Genomic DNA, 21,628 nt, shown 5'->3' on the forward strand with positions numbered 1-21,628 from the left:
TAGAAGGACTGAGTTCAACCCAAAATGTTTGCGTATTTTGGCTTTTACCAGAGGAACACGTTTTATATAGAGAACTTTCGGCTTAACTTGAAAAAAGCTGAGACCATTTTTTGAGTTCAACTTGAGTTGAGTTATAATATAAGGTGTTCTAATATGCTGTATTGTGTTATTGAGAATGATCAATGTTGGCAACAGTTGTGCTGCCAACTTTTTTTGTTTTGGATGGAAACAGTGCTTACCTTTTTTCTAGGAAATTACTTTGTTGACTAAAAATGTTCAAAGAGAACCTGAGGCATTTTTTTGACAAAGCATATAAATCTTGCAGGTTTAAGTCACTAATATAAAATCTTGGCTGTTGCACTTCTTACACAACTGAACACATCCTATGCTGACAACTCTATAATTGAGAAGCTTATTTGTCTCTTCAGAATCAAAATTGGAAAGCAATACAAAATCGTTGTATGTGACCACCTCCAAACTTTTCAACTTGTATTGTTTATTGTTAGAAAAAGATTCTTATTTCAAATAAACTGCTCTTTCTTTTTTTACCTTTTTATTCATCGCACAAAGTCCTGAAAAAACTAGTATCACAGGTGTCCAGAGTGAAAAAAAAAGATTCACTAGCAACCACAACAGTTTTCCAGCACTGATAATAAATCAGCATCATTAGAATGTTTTCTGAAGGATCATGTGACACTGTAATGACGCTGAAATATTCAGCTTGGGTTACTCGGAATAATTTCCCCCAAAAAATGTTTCTCACAAACACTTCGCTTTTACACCTAATCACAAGATGTCAAATATGCCGACTGTGTGGATTTACTTGTGTGGATTACTGTGATGTTTTTTATCCAGCTGTTTAAAACTCTCCATTCTGACGGCACCCACTCGACAGCAGAGGATCCTACGTGGTGAGCAAGTGAGTAATCTCACATTTCTGCAAACTCTTTGCACAAATGAAGAAAGAAACAAACTCCTCCTACATCTGCGGATGGCCTGAGGGTGAGTACATTTTCAGCAAATTCAATATGTTTTGAAAATTCCATTAACACGGGAAATAAAACTTTGGTTGTCAAGCCCTTTTAATGGGATATGTAATTTTCGGGTACTCCGATCAGGATTTTTGGAAGCCGATCACTGATCGTCGATCACAGGACGCAGTATCTGCCGATTAGAATCACAGATACCAACATTTTAAAGCCTGTCTTTTTTATCATGTAGAATTATTTATTAGTGATGCTCCCAATCAGGAGTTTTTACCCGCCACCCCATTCATGTCAGGGCTTTCTTTATTTCAATCTTTGCACACATTGAAAATGGGGGGAATCTCCCCTGATAGGTGATCCTTGTGGCCGGGGGTAAGTTTTTTGAATTTGAGGGGTGGAGGTGGTGTTTTTTTTTTTTTTTTTTTGTGTTTTACCATTTTTCAAAAATATATTAAGTTATCTCATATCTAAATGCTTTGGCCATGCCGTGCTTTTTTGTTTTTCACGCGGGGTCAGGCACACACAGCACAAAGCCTGATGTCGTGAGCTGTAATGTGATGGCCGGTCTCTAATGTTTGTGTGTGCTTTGAGTCTCTAAGAGAACGCACGACGAGTTGAACCCGCGTTTTAAACACCATGCGAACGACTTTAAAAGAAATGCAAATGATAAAACTTTAAGTTACGCCTGGCAGACAACTGTCCTCGATAGACGAACTGCCGATCAAACTGTCCCAAAGCGATTCTTGGCCGATCATGCCGATCGCGTTAGCCGACTCCAAGTTGGTGCACCCCTAATGTTTAAATGCAATTAATGTTTGTCTAATGTAGTAGTTGTTAGCTGAATTCATGGGTAAAAATTAGCCAAAACCTACTAAAAAACAACACCACAACAAGATATGGTTTTTGCGATGTGTAGAACTTTGTCAGGGAATTCCATAAGCTTTGGAAATCTGTGCCACCTTATTTCTGGTGGAGTTTCTGATTCACCTCTGCCCTGGGCTGTTCTCAGATAACTGACTCTTTAAGCACTTTCGTATGTGGCTTGGAGCTTCTGCTGTCGTGATCGGCCTCAGTCCCTGATCCAATCCTTATTGTGTTTGTTATTGACATGAATATTCGGTCTATTGCACAACGCAGTGCTGGGACTATTTTGTCTGAGAAAACAAGCCCCGTCATTTCCAATTAACAGCATCAAAAGAAATCTGTGTGCGCCGAAATAAGCATATCACTTACTGTATGTTACCATTTCTAATCACCGTCACGACCACCAGAGGGCCGTGCAGATCATGCGTGAGGGTCTCCTCTCCGAGGTGCGAAGTGGAGGATGATGACTGCGCGCCCCGCCTCCTGTCTGGACTGGAGTAGAAGATGTCAGCTGCATTATGCATTGCAATGTGTGATTTAAGTCTCCTAAGTGTTTGCTGTTTGCAGAACCTTAAAACTCTCTGTTACAGCTTGCATTTACAGCTTCTTTTCTTTTGCCCTCCGTGCCACAGAAAAACACTCTGCCTTTTAATGAGGCCAAAGCCAAGTGGAGGCTTCCTGTAACCCTGTGTGGGACACTTTATAGGAGGACGTCAAAACCTAAACAGCTGCTGCTATCTCGGTGTGCAAAGCTCGGGCTGGTTAGTCTACCAACAGTTGGTTTCATGCACAACATAATTTTTACTCACAACTCACAATTTTACTCACTCTCCATGTTAATTTAAACTGCTATGTTCAGCACTTATGTATTCTTCAGAACACAAAAGGAAACCGTTTGAAAGCGTTTAATTGACACACAGCTTTAAATATGGGACACAAAAGCAGCAATACGCACCTTCTTCACATAACTTGTTTTCTTTTGTGTTCCACGGATAGAAACAGACAACAGAGTTTGTGAACCGCAATAAAAATAATAAATAAAAAGATATAATAATAATAAACCAAAATAATTGAACAATTTTAAAAGGCCAATATAGACACATATTATATATATATATTCATATATATATGATATATATATCCCAACCATACTAATATCATATATACATGTTTCATTTCTACAGATAAAACATATATTTAAAATACAAAGTACATATATTAATTAATTACATTATATTGTCTAACGTATAAATAGTATGTGTTATTTGTTCTTAATTATACAATAGAGTGTAGAGATTTTTATATTAATTGATTTGTAACTGTCATGTTTACAGACAGACTGCATTATATATAATGCCCATGTCTGGGTGTTATATTGTTATCTATCTATATATATCTGATAGGACTGTATATATTTAGTACTATATCGAATTTTTTAAATATACACCTATTACTCATACGTATATATTTAAGAGCCTTTTGAGCCTTAAAAAACTTCTGAAGTCACATGACAAGCTTTGTGTGAGATTTAGATCAGTATTCACTGATAACCACTCCTGCAGCTGGCAGTGTCATTTGGGGGTCATATATATTGTAATTTTTGGGTGAACCATGACAGTCTGCAGCAGTTGGACCAGGTGAGGGGTCCGAAGGATTTGTCCATGGTTCCTGCAGCAGTGTTTCTCTTCACACTAGATTCCTCATCTGGCAGCACCACATTCTCCAAGACTCCCACAATTCAGCTATTATGCTTTGTCTTGCATTTTCCTATTAACCGTTGTATACCACCATTGATTCATTACCTTGTAAACAAACCTGTTTCCTCTGAAGGGAAAAGTCACACACTAATTGCTCAAATACAACCTGCCTTGAGGTTTTGAGGTGCTGTTTTTTTGCTTGTAGACGAATCTGTTATGATAAGATCTCTGCAGTGGATAACAGCTGCAAGCTTTCGGATTTGTTTTTCGATTGTTCTGTAAACGCCTATCAGGCAGGACAGACGTACTTTAGAAAACCTGCTTACAAAACCCTAAATTATCATGTTTTACCATTGTCTGGACAAATAGATGGCTTTACCCGCTCGTTGGGTATCCTTATTTACTTATTCCATTAACCCCAGAGACGTTACACATCTAAAAAAGTTTGATTTGACTTAATGGGCTCGGCAGTTTTATTTAATTCAAAGTTGAAAATTCAGCTTTTAACACGTTTTATTATTATTTTGTGTAAAATGTTATTAAAAAAGGGCTAAATTTGGAAAAAAATTCAGTGACAAATAAGGATGTCGGGGAATTGTAAAAAAAAAAAAAAAAAAAAAAATCTATGTTGAAAACACAAGCTTTTTGTATTCATGTTAAACAGTTTTGAAAAACTATTTAGACAATTTTCAACAAATTATTAATTATTTTAACATTTTAATGAGTGGTTAAAGTCAAGTAAAATATTAAATATTAATAAAATATTTTCCTTAGACTTTGAATACTGAATGATGAGTTTTCACAACTTAATTGTTTTTCAAGCATTTTAATGTAAAAAAACTATTTTTATAAACATTGAATTTTAAATTATGACTATGATTACATTTTTATACTGGCAGAGCTAGCCGTTTTTCCTTTAAAAGGCCTGCATATACTACACAATATAACAGCTGATTTAATAATAATAATAATACATATTTAATAAAATATTTTAAGGTATAAAAAAACTACTTTCAAAGTTTGAGGATTATTATTGTTATTGGTATTTTTAAAAAGTTATGAAATGTTTGCTTTATTAAAAGCTCCACCTAGATTTTTTTTTAACTTTAAATCTTACTAAATTAGTAAAATCAATTTTAATTCAGATATTAAAAAACATATTTACAATAAAATATTCTCTGTATGACTGTTTTATACATATAATATATTTTTTAACAATAATACATTAAATAATAATAATAATTCACAAAATATTGTTTAAGGAATAAACGTGAAACTACTTTCAAAGATGACTATTATTATTATTTTTAAAAAAGGTTATGAAATGGTTTGCTTTATCAAAAATCTCTATAAAGCAGAATTATTTTCTTTAAACCCCACTAAAAATATTACAATTAATTTTTAATTCAACCATTAAAATCATTTTTACAATAAAAGATTCTGTGTATGAACGTAATAGATGAAAGATAATGTCATCAACCTGTCTACAGGTTTTTTTTTTTTTTGCCCCCCATAGTCAGTATGTGCATCTGAATTTAAAGTCATTAGGGAGCTCTCTGTAGTCATTTTAATTGAGTTTGTGCACCCTGATGGAGAAAAAATCATAACGCGCGTCACATGGGCTTCATAAACCCTTTGCCCCGACTCCACAATGTGTGAGAACATCAACCGCAGCAAAAAAAAAAAAAGTTTTTAAATTGTATTATTTTGGTGTGCGATTTAATTTAAAAAAGTATAAAACTTTTATCATTGTATAAATTTCAAAACATTTTTATGATTGTCCAAAATGACGTTGGTTTTTTAAAAGCATATAGTGTGTTTTTTTTTCCGTGAACTCTAGATTTCCTCTCATAAAAACCACATTGTGGTTTACAAGGTGCTGCAACGTGCTGACGCCAGAACTGGGAAAAGCACTGCCAGCCGAGAGAGCCTGTCCAGCGGCCCCAGGTGGGATTTTTCCAACTCCGAATGAAAGAAAATAAATGTGCAGCGATACCGCAGGGGTCCGCCCAGTTCCCAGGAATCACCAGGGCAACCGCAGCTCTGGAACGCTGCCTCACCTGGGCAGAACGTTCACAACGCTTCCCATGATTCCTTTCCAGTGTTCTCTAATTTATGGTCAAAATGACCCTGACAATTACTACTGACCCTTGCTTTAATTTGGGGTGTGCTGCTTTTTTTTAATGGCCTTCTCCCCACCTGCGTTTACCCATGATTTCATAAGCACTGGATGGGACCTGGTGGTCAGGAGGGTACACTGGGGTCACATCGCTGAAGGATTTTCTTCCAGGGCCCGTATGCGAGAAGCCAAGGTAAGCAGCGTGTCCTCGTGTCCTCGGGCCCTGAGCCCCTGTTCCAGCGCACATGCCAGGACACACACTGAGCACTATGAAGGAGCTCCTGACAGACTGACACAGGGAAGAAAGGGTTTGGATGTGCTGCCACAGTCCCTGGGCATTGCATCCTTCGAACATCTGCTCACGGGGCCGCCGAGCCCTTTGAACCCCTCCTTTCTCTTCTCTCTTGCTAAAATGGAGGAAGTGCAGATGAATTTGGACTGGAGGTGGCAATTCGGGCCGCACAGGCCCCCGATATAGATGGAAGAACAAATAGAGAGGTGTCAAGAGTTTTTCAGGCTGAGGATCAAAACCTAAATAATACCTGGCACAAAATACTATTGAGCGTTCCCATTCATCTCAGTGCAGGACCTGCTTGATGCCATCTTTGCCCACGTTGATTTCCACACAGCTTTCACTAGCAGCTGTCTTGAGGCTAGGGTTAGGGATACAGGAAGTCCTCTAAACTTCAGAAATCAATCAAGTGAATGCAGACACATCTATAATATAATGAAAAATAGGCATCAAAAATTGAAAATAAAAATTGGTAAAAAGTAAGTTTTTTTTGTTTTTAAAAATGTTTTTATGCTCACTAAGGCCTGAATTTATTTGATTAAACTTACAGTAAAAACAGTAATATTGTAAATTATTATTACAATTTATGTTTTCTATATAATTTATATTTTAAATGTAATGTTATATCTTTGATGGAAAGCTGAATTTTCAGCAGCTGTTACTCTCCAGTCTTCAGTGTCACATTATTCTTCATGAAATATTCTTCTACAGTTCAATTATTAATGATTATTAGTACTCAGTTATTATTCATGTTTTATTACTATAAATTTTAGCGGAAATCATTAAACATTTTTTTCTAAGTATGTTTGATGAAAAAAAAACAACATCAATCATAAAAAAAAAAAATAAATTACAAAAATTACATCAACAATTATAAATGTTTTAATGTTTCTGTAGATTAACTTAATGCATCCTTTCTGGAAATATAAAGTGTTCTTCTCTACTTTCTTCTTCTTCTTTCTCTTCTTCTTCAAAAAAAAAAAAAAAATAAAATATATATATATATATATAGCGTCTATATATGGTAGTATGTCTGGTTTCCCCGCAAAAATATTAAGCAGCAAAAACTGTTTTCAACATTGATAATAAGGAATGTTTCTTGAGCACCAAATCAGCATATTAGAATGATTTCTGAAGGATTATGTGACACTGAAGACTGGAATAAGGGCCACTGAAAATTCAGCTTTGCATCACAGGAATAAATTACATTTTAAAATATATTCAAATAGAAAATAGTTCTTTTAAATTGTAATGGTATTTCACAATATTACTGTTTTAAATGCAGCTATGATGAGCAGAAAGATATGTTAGTTTACACAGGTACTTTTGAATGGCTGTGAGAGGAGAAAGGTGATTTTGGGCTGTGTTATGCTTTAGTAACATGTACCAGCGGATGCCAACTCAAATTTATGCTAACCAGCTGAAACTTGACCCCTTCGTGTGGGACATTTCAAATACAAATAAACATTTACATAAATCTATAAAGTGATAAAGGGTCATAAACATTACATTCTTACTAATAACCCTACAAGCTGACCCACTTCACGTACAACCTAAAGTAATCCTTAGAACATTGTGACAGTATTTATCCTGTTTCCTCAGGAAATATTAGAAATATAGTTAATGTGGGCTTTATAGGCCTTGCCTATAAAATTTCCATATTGTGACAAGTCAAACAAAGTTAGTAACACAATTTTAGAAAGCACTCTTCAGCATAAACAGGAATTGTGTCATGTTTAATAGCTGTTGCTCTCTACAAAACTATTGAATTTCCATCACAATGAATGGGCAACATAATTTCACTGGCCTATGAGGACTTGAAGCCAATGATGTTAAATCACCGCCTCCTAGTGGCCACCTGGAGAACATTCACTCACCTTTAATACAGAAATATCAGTAATCAAAGCTAAAAAAAAAAAAAAAACGAGACAAACAGTGTATTATACAATGAATCTCATAGAACAAACATAGCTGCTGGAAACTCAAACCAAACATAAAACCAACAGAAACAAATTCAACTACAGATTTCATCTATAGCCAGTGTAGTTATATGCTTCTTCAATAATTTGGTTTGACAACAAACTCCATGATAGTTTTTAGTTTTTGACAGAACTAAAAGATATTTTCTAGAAGCACATAAAAAACAGAATTCTTAAAAAAAAATAATAATAATAATATATAATAATTCCCCAAATCCAACTTGAATTAAATTTTACCATACCAAGTAAAATACAATTCCTTTGTATTTAACGAGACCATTTAATCACAGAAATCCAATTCAAATGGAGCAGCTGTGAGAAAATACATCTATGATTATACAGTCCATAAATACAGTCTGTGTGAGGAAATGAAGACGCTACGTGACCGTACATTCATAGATTACAGAAAGTCATAAAAAATTGCACTGTGGTGACCTCTTCTGCATCAGTAACACATTGAGAGGTGTTCGTTGAGGCCTGATTCCATCCTCTTAACTAGCTGAGGTGAAGCTGCTCCTTTCTACAGTCCATTTGGCAGTAAACAAACTCAAATCTCTCACGCTCATCAAATTGAGTTCATGAGTGTGCGTTTTCTCCCATCACTCTCACCGTTTCACATACAACAGCTTCTGAGGATCGCAAGATGTGTCCTATAGTTCATCCTATAGGGAAGTAAACAAAAAAGATGCTGTTGATTCATTTTATTTCCAATTAGGATTCTGGCTTCCAATAATCAGGAAAACAAAATATTGCAAACGGTTTCACAATAATGCTCTTGTTTTTTCACATTAAACTCACAGCACATGCAAAGATTGAGTTTGTTGCATTTATTGTTAACCAAGCTGCTCTGAGCTGGATTTACAGTAAAGGCAGCAAACTCAATCAATAATATATTAATTAATATTTTACATTTATTTATATTTATGTATATTTATATATATATATATAGATATATATATAAATATATATTATATATATATATATATAATCTATATATATATATATTTTACATTTAAGGAAATCCACTGTTAACGTTAAAAAAAAAAAAAAAAAAAAAAAGTTCAATAAATGCAAGATATTTCCAAAGTCAACAAGTAAATACCAAAAAAAAAAAAAAAAAAAAAAGTCATAATAATAACCATTATTAATAAGTACCAACAATAATTGAGCAGTAAATCAGCATATTAGAATGATTTCTGAAGGATCATGTGACACTGAAAACTGGAGTAGTGATGCTAAAAATTCACCTTTGCCATCCCAGAAATAAATTACATTTTATAAAATATAATAAAACAGAAAACAGTCATTTTAAAATAGCTTTTACTGTCATTTTAATAAATGCTGCCTTGGTAAGCATTAGAGACCTATTGTAACTTACTTTAGGTTTGGAGGACTTCCCCTGTAATGCTAGCTGCTGGAGTCGCTGTCTGAGAATGTCTGCGATGACTGTGGCGTCTCTGCTGTTGATATGCTCTCCTCCTTGATCTCGCTGAAACAGGTTGGGACATAAAGGTATCGGTTAGAATATGTACAGAAATAACTCGGAGCAATATGATGGCCAGCAGTTGTGTCGTACCCGTGTGGTGCCCAGGTGGGGGTAGAATCGGACACTTAACCTTTTCGTAGCCTTGACCCCGGCGCTCTGGCAGTGTCTGTGGTGGTGTGCTTGACACTGTCACTTTGCCAGCTCGCACAGTTCCCTTCATCATCTGCGGGAGGAGGAACAGGTGACTGATGCTGCTGAATTATTCATGATCACAGCACCTGCACTGACTGAAGCTAGTCAAAAGCCATGTGTTGCTTTTTTTATTTTTTATTAATACAACTGCACTTTTTAAATTGCATTTTTAATTGCAAATGCACAGCACTAGAGAGTGAAAAAGTCTAACTGAATCGCTTTTTTTCTTTAATGACAGCAGTTCTGAGCTGACGTGAACAAAACCTGATGATCATGTTCTCAGCATGATTTGAGAATGATCCAACCGTGCCCACCCACTTTTTTCAGCAGCCTTGAGTCAGCCACAATCGTTTTTTTTGTAATTTTGACCATATAAAGCATGTAAATGAAACCGCATTCTTCAAGGACCATGATGCTACATAAAAGCAACACCAGACTACAAGACTGTATATGACAACACAAATGAAATTAGATTAAAATGTAAATAAAAACAAGAACTAGCAGTAGGAATTCAATTAGAACTAAGAGGAGGACAGATAAGATTACACAGATACACAGGACTACAAAAAGTGCATGTGTGCAAACAAGTACAAACATGGTTCCAGAAGTATTTTTCCCATTCATTTTTTCCATTGTGATTTTAAAGATGTCTTAGTTGAAGCGCTATAAGCCAAAAACCAAATATTCCAGCTACGAGGTGAATCACAATATTACAAACATTTTCATGAATCAAACAAATGTGAAAACTGGACAAAAAGACATTGTACTTAACATAAAGCACTATATATTCTGTTTTTTTTTTTTTTTTTTTTTTTTTAGGTAGTGATATTAGGAATGATTATTATGTCATTTTATGAGTAGAAGGGTGCACAAGTGTTATTTTGTCAGGATTTGCTTGCCACAGTTCTCTAATTGTTAAAATTTATTTGCAGAATCATAGGTAATGTAGTTTTCCACCAGAAATTCTGCTGTTTAACTCTTTCCCCGCCAGCATTTTTGAAGAAAGTTGCCAGCGATTTTGATGATTTTCACTAAAATTTGATGGCCTACAGTATATTTTTTCTGTATGAATATGCAATACACCAAAATAAAGATTACGAGACTCTACTTTTAAACAAAAAAAATCTGTTTTATTCTAGCTTAAAGCATTCTTTTTTTAATCAACACTTGAATATAGGTAGGTTTCATAAAAATGTATAATTTTGAGCAAAAAGGTGATAATCATATTTTTATCAAAAACTACATCTGGATAATATTTAGCATGATTATCAAAGCATAAATCCAGTAAATCGCTTCCTTCAACACCTCCAAATCTTGCACAGCCATATACCACTTCCTGGATCATCATTTTACTCTGTAACATTATGCAGTTTTCATTTATATGCTGTCTATTGCTGATGATCACATTATTTATCATATGCATCTGTTTACATAAGAGATCGCTAGTTTTTCTGTCCTGTTCACATGTTTTTGTCTGGGAGGTTTTGTACTCGTTCAGAAGATGTGTAATAGTGTCCCCAAGTGTATTACAGTGAAAACACAAAAAGCTGTAAAAACTCATTAATGGCGGGGAAGCGTCATCTTCTAAAAGACAAGATAACTCGTCAGTGGCGGGGAAACAGTTAACATGATTATTTATAGCAGACTTTTGGCCTCCACAGTACACATCGAAAAACTGCTTGGCAGCATTAAAAAGAAAAGAATGAATGTGATTGGCTGAAACACTGTATCTTTACTCCAGCTGTTAAAAGATCATTTGCATCTATATTTGCATTTCCTGAAGGAAACGCCAATGCTTGCAAGGCAGCAGAAATCTTTGAGAAAAAAGTTAGAAACATTGCAAACACCAGCTGATGTCGTCACAAATCTGTCCTAATAAAAAGTCTTACCCTGGCAAGAACTTCAAACTCAGGGGCGAATTGCTGGCATGGGCCACACCATGGGGCATAGAAATCCAACACCCAGTGATCCTTGCCTCCCAAAACCTTTCTCTTAAAGTCCTCGGGTGACAGATCCACTGAGGAACGAGGCAGAGAGCTATGGACAGATGAGTCCGATTGGTTAGAGGGTACAAAATGTAAAACAGCTCTGCCTACATAGACAGCATCCAAAATAAATAAAAAAAAAATACACATATTTAAAACACCACATGTGGAGACACTTACACACTCACATTTCCAACAAAATAACGACTACCAACAACTCACATAAAAAAAGCCTACCACACCATTTATTATTGTGGTGTTTTTTATTTTAAGCTTTTAGCCACAAGCTAAAACTACTAAAATCAGTCGAGTCAAGTCTATCGTGTGTTTTGTGTGAAGGGAGCTATCTGCATGATGCAAATACTGAAAACTATCAGTAAAATAGTTCAAATTGTGAGAAATATTCCGACTTACCTCAAGGCCCAAGACTTGAGGGAAAAGGCATCCCGGTGCCATCCATTGTAGCTCCTGTTAACAATGAGAGGGGAGCACTGAATTTGTCGTACTGGTGTGTGTAATTGTGTTTGAGTTACAGAATGTAGGAAACACGCACTGGTACTGCTCTCTCCGATTACTGTTCTGAGGAAACAGGCGGATCTCTGGGTAAGCGCGCACATCCTCACCCTGGCAGAATGAGTGGTGTTTCTGGCAGTCGACCGTTCCCACGTTTACAATCCCACTCAGCATCTAGAACAGACACAGCAACAGGGCTGTCACCATCATGACATTAAGTGTCAAAAAACTGCAATAAATGATTTGTCTTCTTTTTTTTTCCTCATGTAAAGTGTAAGCTTAATACAGATACACAAAAAGTCATTTATTCACACAGAACTTGGGAACATTTAAATTGAGTTTCTTTAATAAGGCTTTGCAAAACAAATATTGCATATTTAAAATGATGAGTAACAGGGTTATTATTGTTATTATAGTGCCAATGTACTAAAATAAACTAAAGCTGAAATAAGAATAAAAACTGTATATGAACTGTATATTGAATGTGAGCATACTATGAGATTTTATCCAAATCATAATAATAAAAAAAAAAAATCTAATTATGTAATTACATACATACACACATATACATATATATATATATAATATACATATATATATATATATATATATATATATATATATATATATATATATATATATATATACATACACACACACACACAAATATATATATATTAATTTATATATATGTGTATATATATATGTATGTATATATATATATATATAATCAATATAGAATATATTCAATAACTATAATAATAATGACTAATATTATAGTTAGTGGTATTAAAGCTGTATTTCATTTGAATATTCGGAATTTAAAACGGTTTAACCTTTGTATGAATGATGATCTTTTAGATTTTGAGCTTTTTTTCATTGCACTTTGTTACATGCACAGTTTCTCAAATGTAATTTGTTTCACGGCATTTCTAGATTTTGCAAAATTAGGAATTGAAAAGTAATTGAATTTAAAGTGCACAAGGAATCACACATCATTATTAAATCAAACATTTGTCGACAGCCAGTTATAACAAGTTAAAGCTGTAATAACAAGGAAGAAAGGTGAAACTTAAACACTGAGATGGAGTGTCAGTTGAATATATGAGAGCAGATACCCGTGCCATTCTCCTCCACTCTGGCAGCAGAGCCTGGCAGGGGCCACACCACGGAGCGTAGAAATCCACCATCCACGTCTCTGAAGACTTGCGTCTCTTCACCAGCTCCTGGAATGACTCTGGGGTCAAAGTCACCACCACAGGGTTCACCAGGTCCTGCAGAACACACAATCATCTTATAACAGATAATGTGCGTATACTGTGTGGATTATGAATGAGGGTATGAATGAATGTAACTAATCTGTGCCTCACCTCTATAAACTCCAGGATGCCGTCTGCAGAGTGATGGCCTTCATACTCATGGATGCTGGACTTGTTGAAGATTACAGTTGTTGGATATGCATGAATGTTGTGCTGAAGAAGGGAAAGACGCAAGAGATGAGAAGCAGCTCTCACCTGAACATTCACACTCGGGTAAAATCTGCTTATTTATGTCGAATCAAAAAGTCTAAAATAATGCTAAGTTAAATATAAACAGTCAAAGGCAGTGTGAGGCAGGATCTCTTTGTCAGTATAATGCAAGATTATTATTATTATTAGTTTTGCTGCAGAAATGGCACGCTTTACTCGTAGCACATAAGTAAACACACAAGTCAAATGCTATGGTTTGCTATGTTGCAAAGGTTCAGAAGCTTTTATGATACTTCTGTAAACAGATCCTTACACAGTTAACATAAGTATTGCTAATAATAATAATAAATATGAAAATTTTAACAATATGATGAATTGGTGAATTAATCATGATAAAGACAATAATAATTACTAATAATTTATTATTATTACATTATTTAATTAATTGATAAACTAATTATAATTCTTATTATTATAATCATTATATTATAAAAACAATTATTATTAAGTATTTAGTGCTGCAGAAATGACACACTTCACCTTTAAGAGAATATGAAGAGAAAGTAATAACCACAAATGCTATGGTTTCCTGTTGCATAAGATTACGATGCTTCTGTAAACAGATCTGTACACTGTTACATATAATTACTATAACAGTAAAAATAATCAATTATTTTAATAATATAGATTATTACCATAATCATTATCAATAATAGTAATAATTATTTTACTGTTACAATCATTATTATAAACATCAGTTATTATGTTCATTTTGCTGTTAGTGGTGCAGAAATGACACCACTTTTAAGCTATATGAAGAGAATGTAAGATACTAGTCAGATGCTGTGGCTTCCTGTGGTTTTACGAGGGTTCTATTAACAGATCTGGTAATTAAGACAGGAAGCTAACGAGGATCTGAATCCCTATTAAGAACACACTCAACAGAAAACCACATTAAAACTCTAGAGATGCAGAGCACATGATGCCATCAGCTTCAAATGTGAGTCATCATGGCCAATCAACTGTCAATTCTGCAACATTTGAACGAGGGTGAATATCTCAGTACCATATTGCAGAGCGTCTCGTGCACGGTACAGTCCAGAGTCCCAAACTTCAGCTGTCCAAAGAGCTGGATGGAGGCTTTTCTCAGCTCAGGGAGAAGAGCTCGGCATGGTGGACACCACTGTAGAACAGAATAATTACCCATAATGACTTTTAATGAAACCAAATTTTGAACACGGATGCAAATGAAAATGAATTTCAGTAATTTCACAGTGCTTGCCTCCGCAGATCATTTCTTACCCTTCTCAGCCTGATGAATCAACCATCGGCAGGAAGTTACCATGGCAATGTAAGTATGTGCTAAGCAGATAATCATTAGTGTTCAAACAGAGGCTTCAACAGAGGTTTAACAGAGAAGTTTAGATGTAACAACTCACAGGAGCAAAGAAATCAACCAGCCAGGGCTCTTTCTCATGGCTAGGGAAGTTCTCAGGCCTCAGTGTGGTGACATGGGCATTCACACTCTCTTTTGCAAAGGCTGCAACATTGTACAGGACGTCCTTACCTGGAGATTTAACACAGAGTAACTGGCATCAGAACTTAGACCAATACCAAACTAAATTTCATCAATTTAGATGCAAAGTTTACAGGTTGTAGTGTAACTGGCTGATCCAAAGTGTATTTTAACCCTCTGATGCTGGTTTCCTGCAGTGGAGAACTTTAAAAGCCATTTTTTAGCCATTCAGGGTGTGAGGGTCAACCACACTTGACCTTTACTTACTACACTACAGTCTGGGGTCAGAAAGACATTTATTCAGAAAGGATGCATTAAATTGATCAAAAGTGATGGTGAAGACATTTATAACGTAACAAACAATTCTATTTTGAACTTTCTAAAAAAAAATTTATCACAGCTTCTATAAAAATATTAAGCAGCACAACTGTTTTCAACATTGATAAGAAGAAGAAATGTTTCTTGAGCAGTAATTCAGCATATTAGAATAATTTCTGAAGGATCATGTGACACTGAAGACTGCAGTAATGATGCTGAAAATTCAGCTTTGATCACAGGAATAAATTAATGTATTAAAATAGAAAACAGTTATTTTAAATTGTAATACTTTTTTTTAATATTACTGTTTTTATTGCATTTTTGATCAAATAAATGCAGCCTTCTTGAACAGGAAAGACAAAAAATCTTACCAACCCCAAACTTTTGAATGGTAGCATGTATGATTTTCCTCTTCATATGCAATAATTTTTTTGACAGCACAAATTGTTCTTATGCTTGTTTGGAAGTATAAATAAGCATTAACATATTTAGTTCAAGATATTCATGCAGATGGTTAAAAAGCACTTGTTTTGTTATTTAAATGCAGAATATTTAGTCTTACTAAAGCTCTCCCAGACTCACCATGGTGAATCTCAAAATCATGAATTCCAACTCCTTTAAAAACCGCCACACAGGGCTTCTGTATATATAAAGAAGCACACAGCTCTGAATCTGTGATACAGTCCACCTTCCCCACCTGTGCAAACAAATAAACGCAATTAATCTAACACAACAGCACCATATACCAGAAGTTATATGACCTGCCTACTGTGTAAAACAATATTATAAAGCAAAAGTTCTGTTGTTTTACTTGATCTCATGTTGGCCTCAAAAAAAATAGGCAAAAGCATCATAAAAGTACTGTAAAGCAGTCCTACCTTCCAAAAGTTGTCTGAAGCCATACGAAAACTTACAGCTTCAAAACACTTAGAATTTCATAAGTCATATGAACTATTTATAATAATATAGTAATATAATATAATCAAGCACCTGTATGTGAGAGTCCTTCAGAAGAGCTTTGAGTTTTTTATATTCATGTGATGCCAAATCATTATGTCCAAAGGAGAAACTGATGAGCCATCGGTGATGAGCCAATTTATGCTGAAATGACAAAGTCAGAAAAAAAAACATACATCATTAAAAATAAGAAGGATGTCTTTAATGACATTTTATGCCACGTTATCATATTTTATCCAGCATGTCAGTTACTGTGTAAACAGTGGTACTGCAGGTAGTGCTGGGTGTGGTACAGAACAAGGGCAAACATATGATGTTCATGATAAAGTCACTTGGAGTCTTACCTCAAAGCTGCTCTTTGTAAGAATCTCCAGGTCAGGCAGATGCTGCAACACTTGTGCATATATTTCTTTAGTATCCAAACTCTGGATAAACTGCAAGGTTCATCAAATTAAAGTGAAAACCAGTGCATGAGATTGGGACAATTAAAAGAATAGCTCACCCCAAAAATTAAATTTGCTGGGAATATACCCACCCTGAGGATGGGTTTGTTTCTTCATCAGAACAAATATGGAGAAAATTAGCATTACATCACTTGCTCACCAATGGATCCTCTGCAGTGAATGGGTGACAGATTGAGTCCAAACAGCTGATTTTGCTTGTAAACAGTGTTTGATTTGTGCATATTTCTCACCTGATTCAAATAAGACAACTTTTTCACTGGAGGAAGCAATATTATGGATAGAGGACTTGTATACTAGCCGTAAGCCACTAGCCGACCACACAGCTTTTCGCTTGTTTTTATCAGCTGTTTGGACTCTCATTCTGACGGCACCCATTCACTGCAGAGGATCCATTGGTGGGCAAGTGATGTGATGCTAAATTTCTCCAAATCTGTTGCAATTAAGAAACAAACTCCTTTACATCTAGGATGACCTAAAGGTTAGTACTGTACATTTTCAGCAAATGTTTATTTTTGGGTGAACTATTTCTTCAAGAACTACTACAATTGGACAGGATGCATATTTAAAAATAAGATCCCCACCAATACACTGCCTTTCTGAGCGAGAGAGCTGCCAGGGGGAAAGACGGCAGTAGTGCTAGTGGTGATCTCAAAGCTGTCACACAGATCTGCCTGTTTGGAGCAATCCATCCACCCTACATTGACCAGACCGTCCTGTAGAGAGAAACAAGGGAAGGGGAGGTTACAATGTTCATTCATGCTCACAAGACAATAACATCTGTTATTAAATTCTTTGTTTAAGACACGTGACACTGGAATTGAATTTGGTGAAACATGATCAGCTTAATGCTTACCAACATTCCAGCAAGCTTCCGCCTTGTCTGAGATTCCAGACAATCTGTAAAAAAAAAAGGGGGGGGAAAAAGGCTTAAAGGATAAAGCAAGAGTGATTGTGGGTTTTGCATTTCTAACATTAAGCTTTAGAAGATGTCTCACCCCCAGTGTCTGTGCAGAAATTTATCAACCAGCCGATTCTTTCTGCAAACGCCCGATCAATCTCGCTGAAAACGTTCCCTGAAAATTAACATTCATTTTACATACAGTTTTCAACATAAATCAAAGGCAGTACAATAGAAAATACTTATAACATTAATACTTCGTATAAATTTTACAAAAATAGATTTTTTTTGCATTACTTAAACTTTTATTAAAATAATGCTTAAACTTTAATGAAAAAAATGACAAAATGCAAAAAAATAAATAAATATATATAAGAATTAATTTTACAATTAATAACATATTTAAGAAATATATATATCTATATAGAATTCATATTTATATATTACTTATTATTTATAAATACAAATATATATTACTTATATTTCTTAAATATATACATGTATGTGTGTATATTTAAATATAATAATAATAATATACACAGTACACACACATATTATGTAAACACAAACTTTTATTTTGGATGCAATTAATTGCGAATAATTAATTTGACAGCACTAATGTTACAGAAGAATCTAAAATGTTATCGTTACACCAAACAACAGAAAAAGGAAAAAGTAGGCACAGACAAGTATTTCCCTTAATAAATACACCTTTTTTCAATTTAACAATTTAAGTGAAAAATTGGACTGAAACATTAGAATTAATTTATTATTTAGTACAGCTACCTTTTGCTTTAATGACAGCATAAACTCAGAAAAATGTTTTAATTTCTAGATTTAAAGAAAATGAAATGTAAATGGTCATACTAAAATTAAATACCTTGCCATAGTTCTGTCACTTTGCTCTTCACAAACTGCATTGCAAACGTGGTGAGGCTTGATTTTGTTCTGTCGCCATAGTATTTCTCTGGCTTCTGTTGGCACAATTATATTTAGATTTTAGGATGTCTACAGACATTAAACATACATTACCCCTGGTTTCACAGACAAGGCTTCAGCCTAGTCCTAGACTAAAATGCAAATCTGAGCTGTTTCAACTGAAATAAACTTGCACTGACTGATCCTAAAACATGCCAGTGCCTTTGTTTTGTCTTAAGATGAACACCAGTAATGCATTTTTCTAAGGCATGTTTATAAAAATTACTTAAATGTCCTAATTGAACTATGGCTTAATCCTGGTTTAGGCTAAGCCCTGTCTATGAAACCAGGCCTATGTATTATATGCTGATAAAAGCAGAATGCTCTCACCATTCCCGCTCTGAACACATAGAGGCTGGGGTAGCTGTTGATGCCTTTACTACGGCACAACATGCCATTATCACCGCAGTTCACAGCACCGATCCGAATCACGCCGTCCATTTCCTTAGCAAACTCCCGCCACTATGGGGTGCATCACACGTCAGTCATATAACCTACAGAAACTTTAACAATCCTAGCATGTGCGAAGAGGAAGTGACTAAGAGAAGGAGAAAACAGAGTTACGCACCGTGGGGGCAAGATCGTGGCAGTGCGAGCAGCGTGGGAAATAGAAATTCACAAACCAGACCTCGCCAGAATTTACAGCTGCATCTGTGGAAAAAGACAAAACTGGTGTCACAACACTCCACCACTGGAAAAAAAAAACCCAAAACAAGTTAGGGCTCTATTTGAATACTACCAGATCAGCTAAGAAGAGGTGATTGGTGGGTTTAAAGACACCTGACTTCATATTTTCACACCAAATGTAAAAAAAAAAAAAAACTAAATAAATAAAATTCTTTTTTTTAGTAATATAAAGCACATTTTCCCCTCCAATTCTCATACAGTAATAATTAATTAGTCTCGCTAACTAATTAAAGCCATGTAATATATATGTATATATGCATATGCATATGTATATATATATATATATGTATATATGTGTGTGTAAATATATATTACAAAAAAACTATTACAAAATTATTTTAATTATTATTATAATTATTATAGAAATATTTATAAAGCGCTATTACTTTATAAAATTTAGGGGAAAATGTGCTCACAATGAAAAAATAAAAATGACTTTATGCAAAGTTTAACTTTTTTGTCTTTTGATTTTGGGGTATAATACGACCTGAACATGATTTTGTGAGATTCAATCCAACATTCAAAATGCTTTTTCTGTTTGTCTACAGATCCAGTATAAGTGCATAATCTGGGTGATTTAAGATCATCACCTACCAAAGTCCCCTCGGTCTAGTGTAGTAATCTCTGCATCCTCGTCATAAATTCCTGAAAAACACCATTGCATGGTTTTCCTCCAGTATAAAGATAAGCACCACACATCTTCCTGTTTATTTAGTGTTGTATTGTTACACAGAACATGACACAGAGAACCGAATTACCAAAATCATATCTGTAATAGTTCCAGCTTTCATATCTTCCTCCTTGCTGTTCATCCTGCAGGCCCTTCTCTCCATACTTGTCGTATTTCTTCCTCAAGTCCTCGTCCTTCAACACCTCGTAGGCCCGATTGATCTTCAAGAACTTCTCGTGGGCCGTCGCGTCATTCTAAAGAGACAATGGAAGCGTGCTCAGAGTGTCACAAATGAAGGAACACGCATACGTCTGGCTGCTGCGCCATCATGAAGCTACTCACTGGGTTTTTATCCGGATGCATTGTGAGAGCAAGCTTTTTGAAAGCCTGCCGGATCTCACGAGTGCCGGCCTCTTTTGAAATGCCTAGCAGCTTGTAGTAATCTTCATCAGAGGAAATGGTTAGGAAAAGCCATGCTGCGATGAAAGCAAACAGAAACGATGTCCTAGAGGTTCTCCGGTGATTCTGGGACATCTCCATCGTCGAAGGCTGGTGCTGGTGCAGGTCTTGAGCGATCCGAGGTTGGAGAACTGCTCACAGGAGTGTGATGATCAATGGAAACACCTTGTGAGTGATGACAAGAGAGTGAAAAAGAAAGGGAAGAGAGCTCAACTCTGGTGCTATTGGAAATGAACACGTAGATGTTTACAGAGGGCGGAGCGACTTTCTCAGGCCATCTCTGATCAAATTAACATCACTCTATTATCATCATATTCATAAATAGCTCATACTAATATATATATATATATATATATAGCATAAAGGCAGCTCAATTACGTGGACGTTTAACAACTTAAACGTATTTTATATGTAACGTTACAATACACGTGCTTAGTTCTCATATGCACAATTATATAAAACACAGATAACATGTATAATATCTTCTTCGCAAGTTGCCCTGATGATGTCTGAACAGTTTTAGTAGTTGTGTGTAATGAGATCAGCTCGGGGTGAACTAATACGAGACTCGTCGGTTTACTAAAACAGCTCAGTGTACATTTGGATCCAAACCTTAATGATTTTAATCCATTTTCGTTTGGTAGTGAACGTTAAATGTGAGATTGCAGATCACAAACTGTTGGGTTATTCGACTAATATTGCATTCCAGTCATAAACTTTTGCTCGAAGTCCACAAGCGAATCGCAGAGATAAATGTAAGTAACATTAGAACATTTATTACGAGACAGTGTGTATAATGTCTCACCTATTTTTAAATATTCTTTCTTACTTTCCAGTCCTCATCTAATGCTTGAGCTTCTGAATCACCGGTGTGTGTCTGCAGCAGCGTGAAGCAAGCGACCGAGAGAACATTCAACTCCCGGAAGTACGTGATTTTTCAAAATAAAAGTGTTAAATATAACTACTTTTTGCTTTGCAAAATGATTCTGTTTCGAAGCGCCACTGGTGACGCCTTCTGGTGTGAACCGTGTAAATGCAATGAAAACTGAGCTTAAACACATTTGACAAACCAGTTGCGAATGTTTTATTGAAAGTGCAA

General features: G+C 35.2%; 1 protein-coding gene across 1 annotated transcript; it reads right to left on the reverse strand.

Annotated features, from left to right (window-relative positions):
* Window positions 1-8,287: 8,287 nt before the first annotated feature.
* Window positions 8,288-21,479, reverse strand: LOC109093473 (dnaJ homolog subfamily C member 10-like). Its single transcript, XM_042764441.1, is given in 24 exon segments — window positions 8,288-8,599; window positions 9,316-9,426; window positions 9,514-9,612; window positions 9,614-9,646; window positions 11,505-11,652; window positions 12,015-12,068; window positions 12,154-12,287; window positions 13,232-13,387; window positions 13,484-13,585; window positions 14,649-14,765; window positions 15,022-15,149; window positions 15,999-16,113; window positions 16,407-16,517; window positions 16,718-16,807; window positions 17,419-17,550; window positions 17,691-17,734; window positions 17,833-17,910; window positions 18,616-18,709; window positions 19,044-19,175; window positions 19,282-19,364; window positions 19,995-20,045; window positions 20,159-20,324; window positions 20,413-20,694; window positions 21,335-21,479. Coding segments are annotated over 23 exon segments (2,388 nt in total). The 5' UTR covers window positions 20,611-20,694; window positions 21,335-21,479; the 3' UTR covers window positions 8,288-8,587.
* Between the last annotated feature and the right edge of the window lie 149 nt (window positions 21,480-21,628).

This window comes from Cyprinus carpio, chromosome A9 (assembly GCF_018340385.1).
Source record: "Cyprinus carpio isolate SPL01 chromosome A9, ASM1834038v1, whole genome shotgun sequence".
NCBI classification, from domain to species: domain Eukaryota; kingdom Metazoa; phylum Chordata; class Actinopteri; order Cypriniformes; family Cyprinidae; genus Cyprinus; species Cyprinus carpio.